This window comes from Pyxicephalus adspersus, chromosome 2, assembly GCF_032062135.1.
Source record: "Pyxicephalus adspersus chromosome 2, UCB_Pads_2.0, whole genome shotgun sequence".
Taxonomy (NCBI): domain Eukaryota; kingdom Metazoa; phylum Chordata; class Amphibia; order Anura; family Pyxicephalidae; genus Pyxicephalus; species Pyxicephalus adspersus.
The window spans coordinates 24,438,501-24,455,742 of NC_092859.1; the positions used below are offsets into that span (position 1 = coordinate 24,438,501).

At 39.2% G+C, this 17,242-nt stretch overlaps 1 protein-coding gene across 5 annotated transcripts in view; it reads left to right on the top strand.

Annotated features, from left to right (window-relative positions):
* Positions 1-17,242, top strand: part of CACNA2D4 (calcium voltage-gated channel auxiliary subunit alpha2delta 4) — a 114,530-nt gene that overhangs the window by 34,804 nt on the left and 62,484 nt on the right. For 3 of the 5 annotated variants that reach the window (XM_072400040.1, XM_072400038.1, XM_072400039.1), the window contains 7 exons: positions 1,197-1,242; positions 1,618-1,715; positions 2,240-2,333; positions 3,911-4,003; positions 5,738-5,865; positions 7,766-7,840; positions 11,709-11,789. In XM_072400040.1, coding sequence (XP_072256141.1) covers positions 1,197-1,242; positions 1,618-1,715; positions 2,240-2,333; positions 3,911-4,003; positions 5,738-5,865; positions 7,766-7,840; positions 11,709-11,789 — 615 coding nt within the window. The remainder of the gene's footprint in view (positions 1-1,196; positions 1,243-1,617; positions 1,716-2,239; positions 2,334-3,910; positions 4,004-5,737; positions 5,866-7,765; positions 7,841-11,708; positions 11,790-17,242) is intronic. The other 2 variants (XM_072400041.1, XM_072400042.1) reach the window with 1 other exon arrangement.

The window sequence follows — 17,242 nt, forward strand, 5'->3', positions numbered from 1 at the left end:
TGGATTTACCTTCACAAGTCACTCCCTAAATCCATCACATAGTTACCTTGGATGTGTTTCTGGTTCTCTTCCCCAGCCTTAGCTTTTCTGTTTTTGGCAGCCAGGTACTACTCCATATCTCAGGAACTGATGAACGTAGACTTACTATGAGTATAGATTTTCACATGGGAATATTTGTTGCAAAGCAGGAATAGTTGCTACGACCTGTGAACATCTTGGACATGTGGTGATCCCTTACTGTATCACGATTCTCTGCTGAACCATGTGTTGTCCCTGGAGTGATTGCATCACTGGAGGGATGCTAGAAACCTGTTGCAAATAGGACCCGTACTGGGGTTGCTGTACATATTGATGAGCTCTTTAGGTTTTATTGTTAGCAGCTGGAACACAATATAAAATTTGCATCAAAGACTTGTAGTTCCACCAGGAGTGCAATATTGAAATGCATACATTATACAAGTATTAAATGCAAGACTACCACCTAGTGAGAGAATCACTAATCACAGCATAATATATGGAAAAAGATATTGCACCTATGTCTGTATAAACGTAAATATTCCAACAAGGGATCACCAGCAAAAAGAAGAGGTCCTGAGTCCTCTATTTAGGACTTTGGTTTGACCTCATTGTGTATAGTTCTAAAAACCTCACTTACAAAAAGATATTAAATCCCTAGGTGCAAGATCGGAGACATAAAATTTATGAAGAGACTACAGAGAGTACTACAACTTTATTATAGATATACTAGAGAAAAGAAAGTTCAAAACTATTATTTAACCAAAAAAGTACTTTAGAACAGAATTCCTTTAAAGGTAGCAGATAATGATTTGTTTGCCTTGGGACTGTTGAACTACATGCACATTTTTGTGCATGAATTAGTGTTAGCCAGTTTATTCAACATATTGCAGTGCAGAAATGAGAGGAAGAGCAGACTGGATGGATCATTTGCTCTGTGGCTGCCATAACACTTCTGTGTTTGGCATTGGTGCCAATGTGGTGGGAGTGGAATTTTGTTGCTTTGTGGCCCTACACAGCAACATATTTAAAGACCGGATAATACCAGGAAAAAAAGACTTGAAGGAAAGTAAAAACAAGGCCCAAATAACTGAAAAGAGCTCAGTAAATATTGTTACTTTACAGAAAAAAATGTTATTTTGTATTTTTTTTTTCTCTGCATCTCACCACTTTTTTTTCAGGACTTCATGATCTTCTCCACCCTGACCTGACCCTGGCCAATGAATGGTGAGTGGAGATTTTGCACAGGGTGATGCTTGTAGATGCATAACATATTTGTAGTGTTCCCTAGCAAGGGGAGCTAGAGGCTCTTCTTCACAATGTTCTTTATCTTCTCCTCACTTACCTGTATATTATCATTATTGTTATTATTAATAAACAGGATTTATATAGCGCCAACATATTACACAGTGCTGTACATTAAATAGGGGATGCAAATGACAGACAAATACAGACATTGACACAGAAAGAGGAGAATACCTGTTTTATAGTTCTCAGTAGTTCCATCTGATTGTTATTACATTTGTTGAATATGAACATATGATGTTGCATTGCCAGCTTTTTTATTGGATCCATGTCATGTGATTGCATCTTCCCCTCCAGGATTTACTGTATCACAGACATTGACCCTGATCACCGCAAACTGAACCAGCTGCAAGCCGTCACCCGCTTCCTGATGGGGGAGGACCCCGACTTGGAGTGTAAGTGACACCTTTCAGTCCCCCTACAGATATCACATTGCAACCTTTGTAACCTTTTTGTGAAGTCCAGGGATGCAGGCTGTAATCTTTGTGAAAATATTAAATGCCCTCTTATGAACTGTTTGTATTGGGAGCAAATAAGAACACCTGAGCTTGCACTAGATAGCAAATGGTGAACAAAAGTTTGATCTGATTGGTCTTTAGATTGTGACACGCACAGATGCAGTTGCAAACATTTTAATAAAAGCATTCTTTTGTGAGGTGAGGGGGAATTTGGGCTTATCTGAGGACCATGAATCTGTGCAGCCTTCCACAACAAACCTTTTTCATTTCTAGCCTGCTGTAGCAAGCATGATTGTCTGAAAAGTGGACGCATGATATATTATCTATAAAACTGTCTTTATAAATGGCTTCTTTATAAGTCCTTGTATTTTGATTACAACTCATCATCATTAATCTTTACATTTTTTCTTGAATGGAAAAGAAAGGGGTCTGGTTTTGAGTTACTCACTCTGCTTTTACAGGTGATGAGGAGCTGGTAAAGGAAGTGCTTTTTGATGCCGTGGTCACTGCACCTCTGGAAGCCTACTGGACACAGCTAGCACTTAATCTGTCAAAGTGGGTAATAAAAATGATTTTGCAGATCTGCTGCTCCTTTATGATAAGCAACTGTGAATGTCTGCAGTAGAAAACGTATTACATTCCTTGTGGCCCATGTTTTCTACCTCTCTCCTTTGCATCCGACACTTCTGGTAGTGTCAGATTTCTGTGTTTTCCAGCATGCGTCTTGTCTTCTTTCTCTCACCTGATACATTGCTGCAGTCCTGCAGTAATATGAAGGGAAAAAGAATGAACCAGTGCACAGTAAGGGGGTGAATGGCGCCCCTGCTAAATTTATACAACGCATCTAGGCCTCAATGATTGTCATTAAAGGTGTAAACCAATCTTGGCTGGTTTACGTAGCTCATTCAGGATAGTGAGGGGTGACTGTAGTTGTTTAGTCATCAAACCCATCATGGTAGGGGTTACCTGTTGCCTGGGGTTATTGAAGAGACCTTAGTTCAAATGTATGCCATGGCACCTTCACCCCAACCCCTTTGGCACTGGGATATTAAAACCTCATAGGTGTTTCTGTTACTTCAAAGAATCCAGGCTAGAGAGCCCCCCCCCCCCCCCCAATCTCCAAATTTACCATAGTCCATACAGGTGGGGAGTCTAAATCCTTGAGGGAATCCATAATGGGGACTACCCCCATGCTGCTGCATTCTGTTGACCAGCTTAGGGTGCACAAACATATTCAAAGTCTTTGACCGTTTTGTGTCATGGTCATAGTTTTCCTAATTTTGATACTGTCATGTTGTAGTATCATGAGTAGATGGTGTCATGTTTAGTAAGTAGGTGGTAAATGAAGAAACAAGAAAAGACAGGGTATATAGGGTGCAGCAATATATTGAAAAACCAATGGTGGATCAAACACATACAATGTTATACTTCACAATTGTATACATGTGTGAATTATTCCTAAATTTACTTCCCCACTGTACAAAATGCAGTGGGGGTTGCGAAAAATAGACAATGACTACTTAGCGAGCAGAAATAAGGTATAAGGAGAGGTAGATGTTGTGCCAACACGTTTCGCCTATATTGGCCTGCCAATCTCCAACAAACAGCACCACCATCAGGCACCCTTGTTCCAAGGATATACTCTACATCATTTCAAAGGCTTTTCAAGCATCTGATGTCTTCTCATTTTTTATTCACAGCAATCATTCCTTTTGAATCTCCCTACTTTTAATCTTGCACTCTGATGTTCACAAGTCCCCTAAAGAAGCCAATATAGGCGAAACGCGTCAGGACACATGTATGCAATGTGAAGTATAACATTGTATGTGTTTGATCCACCATTGGTTTTTCAATATATTGGTGCACCTTAAATACCCTGTCTTTTCTTGTTTCTTCATTTACCATATACTTATCAGGGTATGCAGCACAATATCAATTAGAGGAGGTGAATTGGTGTATTACACATATTACATTAAATATTTACATGTTTACATATTACATTACATATTTACATGTTTAATAAGTTATAATCATTCATGTTTGAGCTGTTGCCTGTTCATTAAAGGCGATTGATTTCAACCTGTTTCAGTTTATTCTCAGATAACTATTGTATGTCTTTTCTTCTGCTGCAGGCAGGAGGATGGGATTGAGGTGGCCTTTTTGGGTACCCGTGCTGGGCTTATTCGGAAAAATCTGTTTGTGGGAGCGGAACAGATGTCAAACAAGTGAGTTGTGCTTTGTCTGGGTCAAAAACAAAAGAAAATGTTAGGGTAGTTCTCCATGAGCAGCAGGACCTGGGTCCATCAGAGGAGCAGCAGGTAGTACCAACCTTGTACAAAAACTTTGTTTTGTTAATGTTGGAGAGCTGGAGAGTACAGTGTGAACAGTTATATGAGTCAGTTATATAAATGTTAATCTGAGCAGCCAGTTTTGCATGAATAAACCCAATTAAATTGTATTCATTTTTCGCAGCAATAGGTTTTTATGGTATGGCGAAGTAGGTGTATTAAAATATGTAAAGAGGTAAACCACACAGAATAATATGTGCAGCACTACAGAAAATGTTGGTGCTTATAAATGTTAATCAAGTACAAATTGCTAACATAGCAGTCAAAGCTGCCTAAATGTTTGCTATGACAATGTTGCCATCTTGTGTTAAAAAATGAAACTGCATACAAATACATTAGAGATTTTCATGCCTAGACAGTTGTCATGCAGCTTAGATTTGTAAGGTAAAGCATACATACTATGATTTTTTAGCTTTGTAACTATAACCAAGAAATTCCTTAGCATAGTTGATAACAGTTTCTTTATTTTTGTGGACAATATAGTTTTTTACAAATTTTCCCACCAAATATCCAGACAAAAATGAATTTTACAAAAAATTTGGATCATACTTTTAAATATTGGTATAAAATAAAGGCAATTTATAGTTTTTATTTCTGTTTATTTACAATTCGCAGGTTGCACACTAGGCTTTCCGCATGCTTTAGGCTTTATTCAGACTGAGGTTGCAGTGCAGTCTCTCCTCAAGCTGCTGTCTTGAGGGATATGCTACAAGTGGCTTCTACCAGTGGCAGTCTCCTAGACCATGGGTCCCCAACCCCCAGGAGCAGTCTGACAGGTGGGCCGCGAGAGCACGGAGACCAGCGGTGGTCCGCAGCTCTGGCTGGCGCAACATCAGCCAGGTCAGAAGAAGGAAACTGCTTGTGGGAGCACACCGGCCAGAGCCGCAGACCATGTCTCCCGTACTAATTGCAGGCTCAGGGTGGTGAGCGTTTTGTGTCTTTGGACATCATGATGTCACTCTGGGGAAAGTTTCTTTCCCTTTGAGTGACACACGGCTCACTGTGCATACACGGTCCGGAGTCTGGAGATTTAGTGGTGCGCTAGCTCCAAAAGGATGGGGCCCACTGTCATAGAGAATGGATGGTATGGATGAGTACCGCTCATTGCTCATAATGTCCCATCTGCAGGTGCTGGTTCTTTAACATTAACATTCCCTGGAGGAGAATCAATCACTAGCACTGAAAATACATGAATCTGGAGATTCTTTACAAGGGAATGTTTCAGTAAAAGTCAGATTTTCTGCTTTATAAATGGACCCCATAGATCTCTGCAACACCAGTGTCATAGCCAGATTTTTATTGATTTATAGAAGGCTATAATCTTTTGTGGTGCTGTACATATAAGTATAAAAAACAAAGTGAGTGAATAGTACAGAGATGGTAAAAAACATAAATGTTACAGTGAATTATGGAGACAACAATACAACAAACAATAGACTGAGAACCATTTCTCATGGATATAAAACACATATGGGTTTCATTACCGTTTATGTTTTCTTTCAGCAATATTTTGCCTTACTTTCTGTTTAGTGGTGCTTCATAGTGACAGTACCATGCCTTCATCTTGATGATACTTATTCTGTTTGACCTGGTTTATTTTTGTTTTTTTAGGAAATTTCTGCAGTATGAAGAAAAGGAAAGTATATTCACCATGGATCACTTCCCCTTGTGGTACCGGAGGGCTGCAGAACACCCTCCGGGTAGCTTTGTCTTTCATGTTCCCACTGATGATAGCCAAGGTAATATTACAAATTCTTTCTAGACACACATACTGTACCCGATAATCTTCATTAGACAGTAGAAATGATTGCTAGATGTGTGGTATTGCCGACAATATTAAATTGCATTTTTAGAAATGAAAGTGGGAACACTTTGACAGTTGTCATGTCTGTGTAAATATTTGGTTGGTTGCAGTACCCAATGACTGGATTTAGGGTGTTGTATGTTGTAGCAATGCATGGGATGAGGTTTAACAATAGGGAAAAGAAATCTTATAAACGTCTAAACAACAGAAAAATGCAATATATTACAATTTTATTCTCAGGTTTAAATATGCTTTTAAGTGGAACTTCAAACAGATAGCTAAATACACTATGAAATGCAGATGATTTATGCTTTCACATAGCAAAGGTTTTGCTATTCTGCATAGCCAGGCGGATGACATAAATATTTCTTGGTCGGCAAATCACCTTTCTCTGTCTCCTCTGTACCTTCTGACAATATTGTTTGGGGGTAGGGAGGACCATGTCCCATGTGAAACAGATTTTAAGTATAGGACTTAAATGAGTTTTCATATCATATAGGTTAATTAACACCAAAATACTCTTTTGGCCATTAGCATCCTAATACTTGTATAAACAATTAGTTTGTTAATAATGAAATTCTGCTGAAAACTAAAAAGTTTTTATTCTCCACCTGGGATATTTTCCCTACAGGTCCATGTGGACCCCCCTACCCCCCTTCCTCCTAGCAATTTTGGTTACACTATTCAGGAGATTTGCATTTAACATAAAAAACTGTTGCTGACATAACAAAATGGCCATTCCTGACGATAGGTTAACACTGGTTTATGGAAAACATTATGCTTATTTTTCATTTTGTTCCCAAAGGTTCCCCAGTCATACCCAGCAACTTTGGTGACAATACTTTAATGTTCTGGGGCTTTGGAAATAACTTGCATATGTCAAAATTTCCAAAAAGTTGTATTTTTACTGTGATATTCAACCCTTCCTATTAGGAGAAAATGGATCCAGATAACAGTACATTTGAATGTAATTAAGAGAATTTCTAGACTGTGCAATGTGGCAAAGGTGTTATATCAGAAGACAAATCCTTTGCCAGGTGAAACAGTTGTCATTCAACCAATGCCTCTCGTTGTGTATATAGATGTTTGGCTGGAGTTTCACTTTAAGGTCCACCTGGCCAGATAGACAGCTCTCTCAATGTTTATGTAGAGTTGTTTTAAAAAGAACAAAGAAAAAAGAAACAGGAATAAGTGATATGGTTACCAGAGGGACTAAAAGTCCCAGCATCATCTGAAAGTTGTAGATAAAGTAGATGTAAACCCAATCACTATAGACCCATATAAACATATATAACCCGCATGGTCCACCAGGATGTGGGGCCAGAGCAATGATGTCCAATTGTAGATGAAGAGACTGGAAAAGATCTGTATCGATGAAATGCAAAAAAAGGAAAAAAGGTTGAAGAACCTATAAACAGTATTTTATGGGAAAATATGTCAATTATTTATGATACACATGCACAGAGCAACCTCAAGGTTATGTTATTCAGATGGGGTGTACATCTACTTTAATTTCCACAGATATAACACTTTCCCTTAGGTATGAAAAATGTGCATGTAGTGTGCTAAACTAGGATTTTGTGGACTGGAATGGACATTGTGATTGTTTGTGACATTTTAATGTACAATTCTTATGTTTCTAAGCTTTTTGTGTGTCTGAGTATTTTGGCTTAGCAGGTTTTAGGTGAAGAGCTACTGACCAGCAGAGGTATTTAATAATGAATTTGTGTTGTAATAATATTGCAAAATTTTTTTACTCTTACACTGAACCGGCATCTGTTGCTGTGTCGGTCACAGTGCTGTTCACTGTCAAACTCCTCGATTCCCTCTTCCAGATCATAACCCCAGAGACAATGACATCGTCGAGCCCGCCATCCAGCCGCGTAGTTGGGAGGAGCTGATCCCCGAGGGTACCTGAACAGGACTTATTTGCATGAGTGCTGTTCCATATAACAAAATGCCCAAGATGACATTTTTTATATCATTTAGATTTAGCTTTCTCATTGTCACCCCAGAACCCACATGTGACGTTGTGTCATACACCACCCATGCATTCCACCGGCGGGCGTCAGGGGGCATGGTCTGTATGGGCTCTGCCATGCAGAGCCAAGACATCAGCAGAGCTACCGATCCTTGTCGTTGCTCTGTAGTGATGTCATCATGGCTGCTGTCTTGCCAGGCTCATATGCATGTTGCAGGCTGAGATGCATAAAGAATTTTGCTCCATTAACCATTCAACTCTCTTTGACCTTAATTTGAACTGATTGGTTCTTGATTAGAAGCTTCGTCCCAGATTGTAACTCACCGGAGGCAATTAATCTATGTTATGTTTTTTTATATCATTCATTATGATAGAGCAACACAAAGGACAGTAAATTGCATTGCCTGTGGTTTTATACATTTTTCATTACTTGCTGCATATAGATTTTTTTTTTATTCACTCAATCAGTGAGATAAAAAACAACCCATTATAAAATTATTGGGCATTGGGATATAATTGTGCCAAGGTCGTACAGGTATCTGTTCAGCTTTTCAAAAGTTTATAAAGTGACCTTTATTATCGAGTGAGCGTGTGTTATGTGACACGGATCCATTGAACTGGATCTTTTAGAAACTATTAAACTTTCAATGGACAGCTAAGAGCTGTGCAGGACCCTAAAACCAGCAAACACTGAAGTACCCTGGCACTGATTTTCAGTTGTTTGTTCTATGGCTCTCCAATATTCAAAACTTTGAATGACAGCTTATGGTTGCATGGGGTCTGACCCCTTATCAAAAATCAGCTGTGCTGTTAGACTGACCTAGCCTTTCTCAACCAGTTTACCTTGACGAACCCTTAAAATAAAAATGAAAGAAACCATGGAAGAACCCTGATTGAAAATGGCTGGATTGGCTCTGGCAAACAAGCTGCTTTGGACACTTTTTAAGTTTTTTAGTCTTGTGGTTAAAACTACAGCATTCAAAATTTCAAATAGATAGCTTATAGCTGTCAAATTTCCAAAACCTTATCTGGAAGGGTTGTGCTTAGATAGAATGGCTGCTGACATAGATACCTATCAGCTCTTTGATTATCTGTGGCAGAACTTTCAGAAGATCCACAGACCAGCCCAGGGTTGTTACAAGTCTTCCTGGAGTCCTATTGGCTGCAAAACTACTATAATAGATACCTATTGAATTATTGATTATCTGTGGCAGTATTCAACATTCGCAGAACAACCTAGGGTGGTTTGAGTCCTTATTCAAGCCCATTTGGGATACCCTGGCTGCTAGGAAAATGTATATACCTTCTCAGTGTCAATGTTCAGCATTCTGTATTTTTACAGAACAGCTGAGGGCTGTGTATTGTCCAAGCCCTTACCTAAAATCAGCTATGCCGAGATAGACCGGCTGCTGGCACTACTGCTGCCATAGGTGCATATTTCAGACATATTTAACTACACCGGTGCACAATAGTGTGTATATACCTCCATCTGTCCTCTCCTACTTGCAGTTTTAATCCCGGTGTTTTAAGTCAGTTTGCAATGTGCTATTTGTTCATACCGCTCGTTTTGACAGCCATCGGGCTGCCTTGTGATGATAAATCTTTACATGCAGTAATTACCATATCCTTTGAAGATTACATCTGCAAACATAAATCCGCTTTGCTTCATCGTACAGTGGGAGAGGTACTACTTTTTTTTGTTTATGTAACCAGCGTTCAGTTTAGAGCGGCATTTTTACCATTCTATGTAGGCAATCGATGTTCTTTTCTGGAGCAATAAGGCTTTTTTTTAGAACCTTCTGAAGTTAGAAATTAGGAGAAGCATTTTATAAGGATCTACTATCCTATAATCCACAGTTCTGGTTAAAAAAAAAAATTGGCCATCATTATCAAAATGAACTACAATGGTCACCAAAATGCCAAACCTTTGGGGTTAGAAACCCACCTTGGACATTGGCTGACCATCTAACATAGTTTAGCCCAATATATCTGACCAGGCAAATGTATGTCAGTGGGTTGGTAATGTAGGACTTTGCAAGACAAAATGGTAAATAAGGAGCAGACATTGATACCTTACTCTGCACCTCAATGGGATACTAATTGATTCCTAAACACTTGGTAATTGTTTATGTGCTGCCCATAGCAAGGAAATTCCATTATATCTGTGAAGTCAGAACATATAAATAAATATTTACTATGGTTGCTATGGATTTCAGTTGATGTAACTTTCTCTTATTTTACTTTTTTAAGCAGCCATGAGACCATAATACTGTTCGTACATGTAGCTTCCATTTTTTCTGTTTGCTCACAGGCCTTGTCTGAGGTGTCCTGTCGTCCATCTGCGCTCATACTAAGTCTCATCTTAGGTGTTTTGTCACCATTCCGACCTCCTAGCAGGCCTCACCTGTGCTATCCTGTCTCCATTATACCCTTCTACCAAGACTTAGCTTAGGTGTTTTGTATTTGAAATTCCTCAGTTTGAAGTATTTTGTCTCCATTTTGCTTTCCTCACAGGCTAACCTCCTACCAGGCCTCAGCTCTGTGTTTTGTCAGCATTCTAACCTCTTAGCAGGCCTCTGAGGTTTCCTGCCATCCTTCTGCCTTCCTACCAGGCCTTGCTTTAGATGTACCATCACCATTCCAATATTTCAGCATGGTTACATCCCCTCTGGTTGCATCCGAGGGACAGGGAGCATTGTGGACCTCTCATACAATACATTTTTCCACTATTTTAGCTAATTTTGTAGTTTGCGCAAGCCTTCATAAGCATTTTCTTCAGTACACTGTGGCAGGAAACATGGCTTCCATCATGACAAGATGGCTGACGATGCACACCATTGGCCATTTATCATGCGTTGCATATATAATCTCCTGGGACTGAGCCATATGATGCCTGTTTGTTGTTATTTAGTTCGGCATGCTTCATCTCATGTTATCAATTCTCTATATAGTATACATGGATATATTGTATGAAGCACAGACCCAGAATTGGGCTGACTGTGAGGTCCTCCATCCGATGTAATCATATCATAAACATTTTCCACCCACCAATGTGTTCATTTACATGTCATTTCCATGTCTGAAATTGTAATTAGACTTTTTTTTTTTTTTTTAATACTTAAATGTTTATACCTAAATATCAATCCTCAGCACAAACAGACTGGGAGAGGAAAGTTTAGCCTTTTGAACAGATAAGGTTCTATTGTATTACAAAGCACTGTCAGTCTACCACAAAGAGAAGAGACAACAGGGATATACAATGATCGCTGCTCCTTCATTATCCAATCACAGATGGGAGTGAGCCAGGAACGGGCTGCATGGCCGTACTATAGGGTCGTTTATAAGGAGCTCCAGTAACTGGCTGTGCTGTCTGGCAGGGATTACTGGGATCATAAGACAATCTATACAGAATTGCAAATCCTTTCTAATTTTTCTTTAAATATTAGAAGATTTGAGGTTATAAATTATTTCCCGGAACAAGCCAGGAATACACTTTATTATGTTTTGGGGCATTATGTTACTTTTTTTTTTTTTTTTGAGCTGTTGGGATGACTTATAACCTTAGATGTCTGTTACCCATCCCATATGAATCTCCCATCCATCAATCAAATATACAGCACCACAGCCTATGATGCTGCAAAGGAGAGCTCCACCTTAGAATTAGCCTTGTCCTCCACTGCTGGATGGGAACCTCTGTTGTGACAGCCCTTATGACAGGGTCCCTTTAGACACCTGTACTGCCGGTATACAATCAGCTATATCACAACTATGACTGATGGTGTTTTGTCTTCTTGTAGATGCCGGCCCCAAGCCACAAGTCGTGACTGTTAGCACCGCCATTGCCGTCACAGTGCACAACAAGACTGCTATTGCAGCAGGTAGGATGGTATTTTAATTTTTGGGTATCAGTTGTCACTTATTTGTTTCAAGTTTTAGAAAAAGATGTTAATGATAATCTTTATTGACTTAAAGCTGAACTCTGGACAGATATAAAAGACACTCTAAATTCATTTTGTATATTTTTCTTTCTTTTTTTCTGTTGCAAACCGTGTAGGTAATCATTCTAACCTGGTGTAAGCCCTTTGTAACCTTGCACAGAAGGTTAGAATCAGGTACCCAGAACTGGAGTGTGAGAGGAAGAAGCAGCACAAGGAGTCAGTCAGTTCATATTCTGACAAGAGACAGAGGAAAATATAATTAAGATAAGCTTATCAACTTGCTGTTTCTCCTTTCACTGTCCAGTTACAGACTAGGGGCGGGTGCTGGAAGACCTGAGCCAACAGAAAGTGAGTTAAATGATGCTGGTCATTGAACTTAGGACATCTAGTGGCAGAAAAAAGTACTGCAGAACAAATCTTTAGATTGAAACTAATATATTGCAGCAACATTTGATTTTGTTGTTTTATGTTTAATGGACTATAAATTTTATCATGTTATTTTTCTGCCAGAGATGACTTTAGGATTTTTATGATGCAAGCTTCTCGGACTTATGTTCATTCCTCAGGCTTTCCATAATGGTAAAATGACTGAGAATCTAGGTTCATTAATGGGTAATAGGGTACAAGATTCCATGAATGTTACATTTTATAAAACTACGTGTCTCTAATTTTATTGTAAAAAGACAACATAAACTTTTCAAACCGAAAGGAGGAAATACATACATTTAAAAAAGGCAACGTTTAAAGTTTGTGTAACCCCTAATAATGAGGTTATTTTTCCGATTTTAGTTTGTTACACATACAGCTGAAAGTGTTTTGTTCTACATGTAGTGATGCTCAAATCTGTCAAGTGCTGAACTCCTCCCCATATGCTATACATAATGTGGGTGGAGGTACTCTGTAGTCCTATCCTAAAATGACAACACTGGTTCTCCATAGATCTGTTCATCTAAATGTTTTCACATGAGCACAGAAAGTAATTGTCATGTGAAATTTAAGGTAAAAAAGTTGCCCTTAAAATGGTAATGCTTTTATGGAGATAGCCATCATTACATTTTGTGTTGCATATGGGATGTAAAAATTATGTACTCATTGTGCTGGGTAATTATTTTTCTTTATGCTCAGATCCCTTTGTTCACCAACATAGCACTGGCCTGACGCTGCTATTGAAAAAAATGTAATATTGTAAAAAAAAATTTCAAAACTTTAATTAATGTACAGAAAGAATATTCAGCTAGTCTTACTGAACTGGATATTTGTAGTATGACTTGGGGTGGTTGTACTGACAGCTTGTAAGTTTTAGTATCAAAAGAGTTTCAGCTCATTGCCTAGATCAAGATCAAAGGTTGTTGAATAGAAAAGAAGAGAGGGGCTTTTAAAAATGTAGGCGTCGAGCTGAAAGTTTATTCATGTAGCATTACAACTTGTGCAAATCTGCGGCTGTACCCTAATTCTTTATATTGTTTTACTGCTCTCCATCTCTCTTCTTTTTTTTTTTAATGAACCCCCTGCACACTGCTATATACCTATACACCATTATTGCAATATAGCCGGGATTCTTGGTTTGTTTAGACTTTTCAATTGCATCTAAGTGATCCAGTCTCCACTGTACCAAATATTTTCTCATAGCAAACTTTTGGGGTTACTTGACATAGTATTATGGACATACAGATATATTATATTATATCGTTAAGCCATCGTTATATCGTTAATCCATTTGAGTTGCATTCTAAGATAATGTACCTGAACCTTAGTGAATCCTTTGCCACTAGGGGGAGCAAAACACCCTTTTTTTATAGATTTGGATTCATCATTACTGGTCCAGGTTTTTGTTGCTGCACACTGAGCAGTGAACTGATTAGAAATGACTATTAAGTCACTTTACAAGTCTGTAGGAATACATTTCTTGACAGGTCACAATATACAGTAACATTATCATTTTTCCAAAAGCTCCAAGCCATCCTTGCGTTTCAGTTAGTGAGTTTGCCATGAAGAAATTGATGTAATTTTTAGCCTACAGGGAGGAGGAGGAATTTGCTTAATCTATTTCCCCCCTAGTTATCAGACTACAACATTGTCACTTTGTAGCAAGTGTGTGGCTGCAGCAGATGTTGATCAGTGCTATTTATGTAAATGCAGCCTAGAGTTGCCCAGGCACCAGGGTTTACATGATTTTGTCATCTTGGTGCTGGGAACATAGTCCAGGATGTAGATGCTGACCATAGATAATGTTTAATAATTAGTAGGATTGTCCTAATGGGGGAATAAAAAAGCTGAAGGGGAGAACGAGGCAGAGTACCATGATATATATTTATATTGGATGTATCCATGCCATTTCTTTTATATTTTATATTCTACTCCATTTTTAAAAAAATAGGTTTAAAAAGGTAATGCAGTTTCAGTATGTAGTGCTGAACAGGCACCAAATTTTAGAGATTGTAGTGCTGGGCTGGGAGACAAAACTTTCTAATCAATGGATTCTCTCTAGTAGTCAGGGACTTCTGGTAACAATTCCTATTTAATAAGCCTCCATATCTGTCTTGGTTATTTAGCTGCTGCCGTTGCATGACATTAACAGAGAAGGATTTTGTCCCCTAAAGTGCGCATTTGGCACACTGAGCTGCAATAGTGAATGACAGGTAGGACTTGGCGGCTCCAAGGGGCATTATGTGACCGCACATGGGGCCCATCATATGCAACATCACTGATGAAGTGTGACAGATCCCAGACTGAGACGTGACCTCCTGTGTTATAATTCCCGAGAGGGACTCAGACTCCTACTGATGTCTCCATAGTGTTTTGTATGGCTGTATCTTGTATCAGCAGACACATTACACTGTATAGATAGAGCTCCCATACACATACAGACTGGTGCACTACAACAACAGCCTTGCCATTAGTTTTGCACAGTTGTACAGACTTCTGTCTTGTATGTAAATAGCGTATTGGGATTCCAGTGCACACTGTGAGCTCCTTTGAAATGTATATCAGACAGAGCCCGTCTAATTTCCTGGCTGGAGGACAACCGGTATCATCCAACACTTCCTAGCATGACTACCCTGCCCATTTATTAATTGAATTGTAGTCCTTCTGTTCAAGGATGCCTAGTTCACTCCTCCAAACTAAAATTCACTGATCAGAGCATACAAGAGGAGAACTAAATCAGGGTGCAGACAATAAAACCCTAATTTCTTACTCCTCATTTTACTGATTTGGTTTTAGCTGAAGTTTAAAGAGAAGCTGTTGTGGGATTATGTGGAGCTCACATTCATTCATTCAAGGGGAATGCTGCAGATAACCTAATCATGGGGATAGACATGAGCAAATCCTAATGTTTGCATCCCACGGTTGGTCTGAGGGAATCTCCCTGTAATTTTTGTTAGCTTGATGTTAGAGACACAAAAAAAATAATTTATCTTAGCTTCCCTAGAATAGGGAAGGAATGAATGAGCTGTGCCAATACAGAAAGTATTTGGACGCTCTTAGAAGAGGAGAGGGTTACGACCTACAAGGAGGGAGTAGAAGTGTGCTGGGAAATCAACTCTTCCTAAAGTTGCCCAGTTTGCTGGAAAATTCTGATATTGTAAATGAATTAAAAAAAATTATAAAATCTAGAAGCTGTACGTAAACTTTTATAATACTCGATTTTTCAGTGCTTCTTTGCCAACGTTTTACCTTGATGGCAGGGTCTCCTGGCTATAAGAAGCTTTTTCATGTAAAGTAATACTTTATGCTTAGATTGAACTCTCTCTTACTGTGCAGTGTTCACCTGAGTTTTCAGTAAATAACAGCAACCTATCTCTCTCTTCTAATCTATCACATTCCCTGGTGGCTTAGAACAAATTGGCTAGGTTCCAGGCAGGGTTTCTCCAAGCCATATCGCAGATGCCAAGGTTAGAGGCCGCCCAACTGACGGTGTGTAAAATTCTGCCGCCTGGCACAGATAGTGGATGTGATGGCTGAGTGCTGGCTGCGGGCTGTGCTGCTCCCACCGCTCGCTGCCTGTCACTTCCTATCAGATATACATTCCTGGCGTGTGCCAGCTTCCCTGCTGCCCTGTATGTGTGTTATATCAGGATTAGGCTTGGGAGGGAGAAAAAACCTTCAGTGAAAAATCATCAACAGAGAGTCTCTACCTGTCTCAGGCACTTAATGCTGCAGTACTAAGCTTAATCATAACACTTTATAGGGAGGTACCATATTGTTACTTTCTGTTCCAAAATGACACTTACACTTTCTGTTCCAAATGCCAGACATAATCTGATAAGCTTGGTGTGGAGGATCTCTAGTGGTCTGGACATATTCCTGACCTCAACCCCATGGAACACCTTTAGGATGATTATTAATGTCATTTGCAAGCCAGGTCTTCTAATTCGCATTGGTAGCTCATATCACAAATGAGCACAGATTCCCACAGGCACAGTCCAAAATCTTTTAAGAAGCCTTTTTAAAACGGTGAAGGCTGGTAAAGTTGGGGGGGGGGGGCAAATGAGATGTCCAACAAGCTGATATGGATGTGATGGTCAGGTTTTAAAAAACTTTTAGTGTAGATACCAAAATGTCATGAGAACGGGTGTGCCATTGTTCATGATCCCCAAGTATCAGTGTGTTTAATTTCATGACAATCCCAAGTGTTGTTGTGTCATTTGTTTCAGTCCCCCAATAGTCAATATGTCATTGTTTGGGATCCTTAATCCTAAATTAGTCTCTGTGACCCTCAAGTATTATTGTTCTACAACCACTCAAGTATTGATGTTACTTTTTTGAGACACCCAGATGTCATTCAGCCCAGCCCCCCAAGTGCCAGTATGTCATTGCTTTGTGACCACAAGTATCATTGTCGCCTTGTTTTAAATCCATTAAGTGTCAGTGTGCCATTCTTTTGGGTTTCCCGTATGTCAGTGTATTGGCACATTACAGTATAGCAATGCAAACTTAAGAGCTAGCACAAAACGGCTTCAAATTGTATAAAAGCCCACACATCACAAAAAATATTTGGAGAAATTAATTAAAATGTAGCTTGAAGAAAGTCAAAAGTGGTCATGACTGTGAGAGGGGAGAGTGGGAGTGCAGCTTGTGCATGACTCACTGTAATAATAATGGCGCTCGCAATAGGGGGGTATGGAGGGTATAGTACTGCTACTGTATACAGGTACGGCATGAAAAACTCAGCACCCCGCCTCTGATTATTGAGAATAATTTGCTTTTGTAATTTGTTGCAGATTGTTTTGTTTTTGTTTTTATCTGGTTCCTAAGAGAAGGTGTAATGTTGGAATGTCTCCTGAGAGACTTGTGTGCTCAAGCTGCATTGTTCATCAGACTAAAACACCCAATTCATTTCATGTGTCTGAGATTCTAATTATTGTGTAATGTATGGCAGTATCACCTGATGT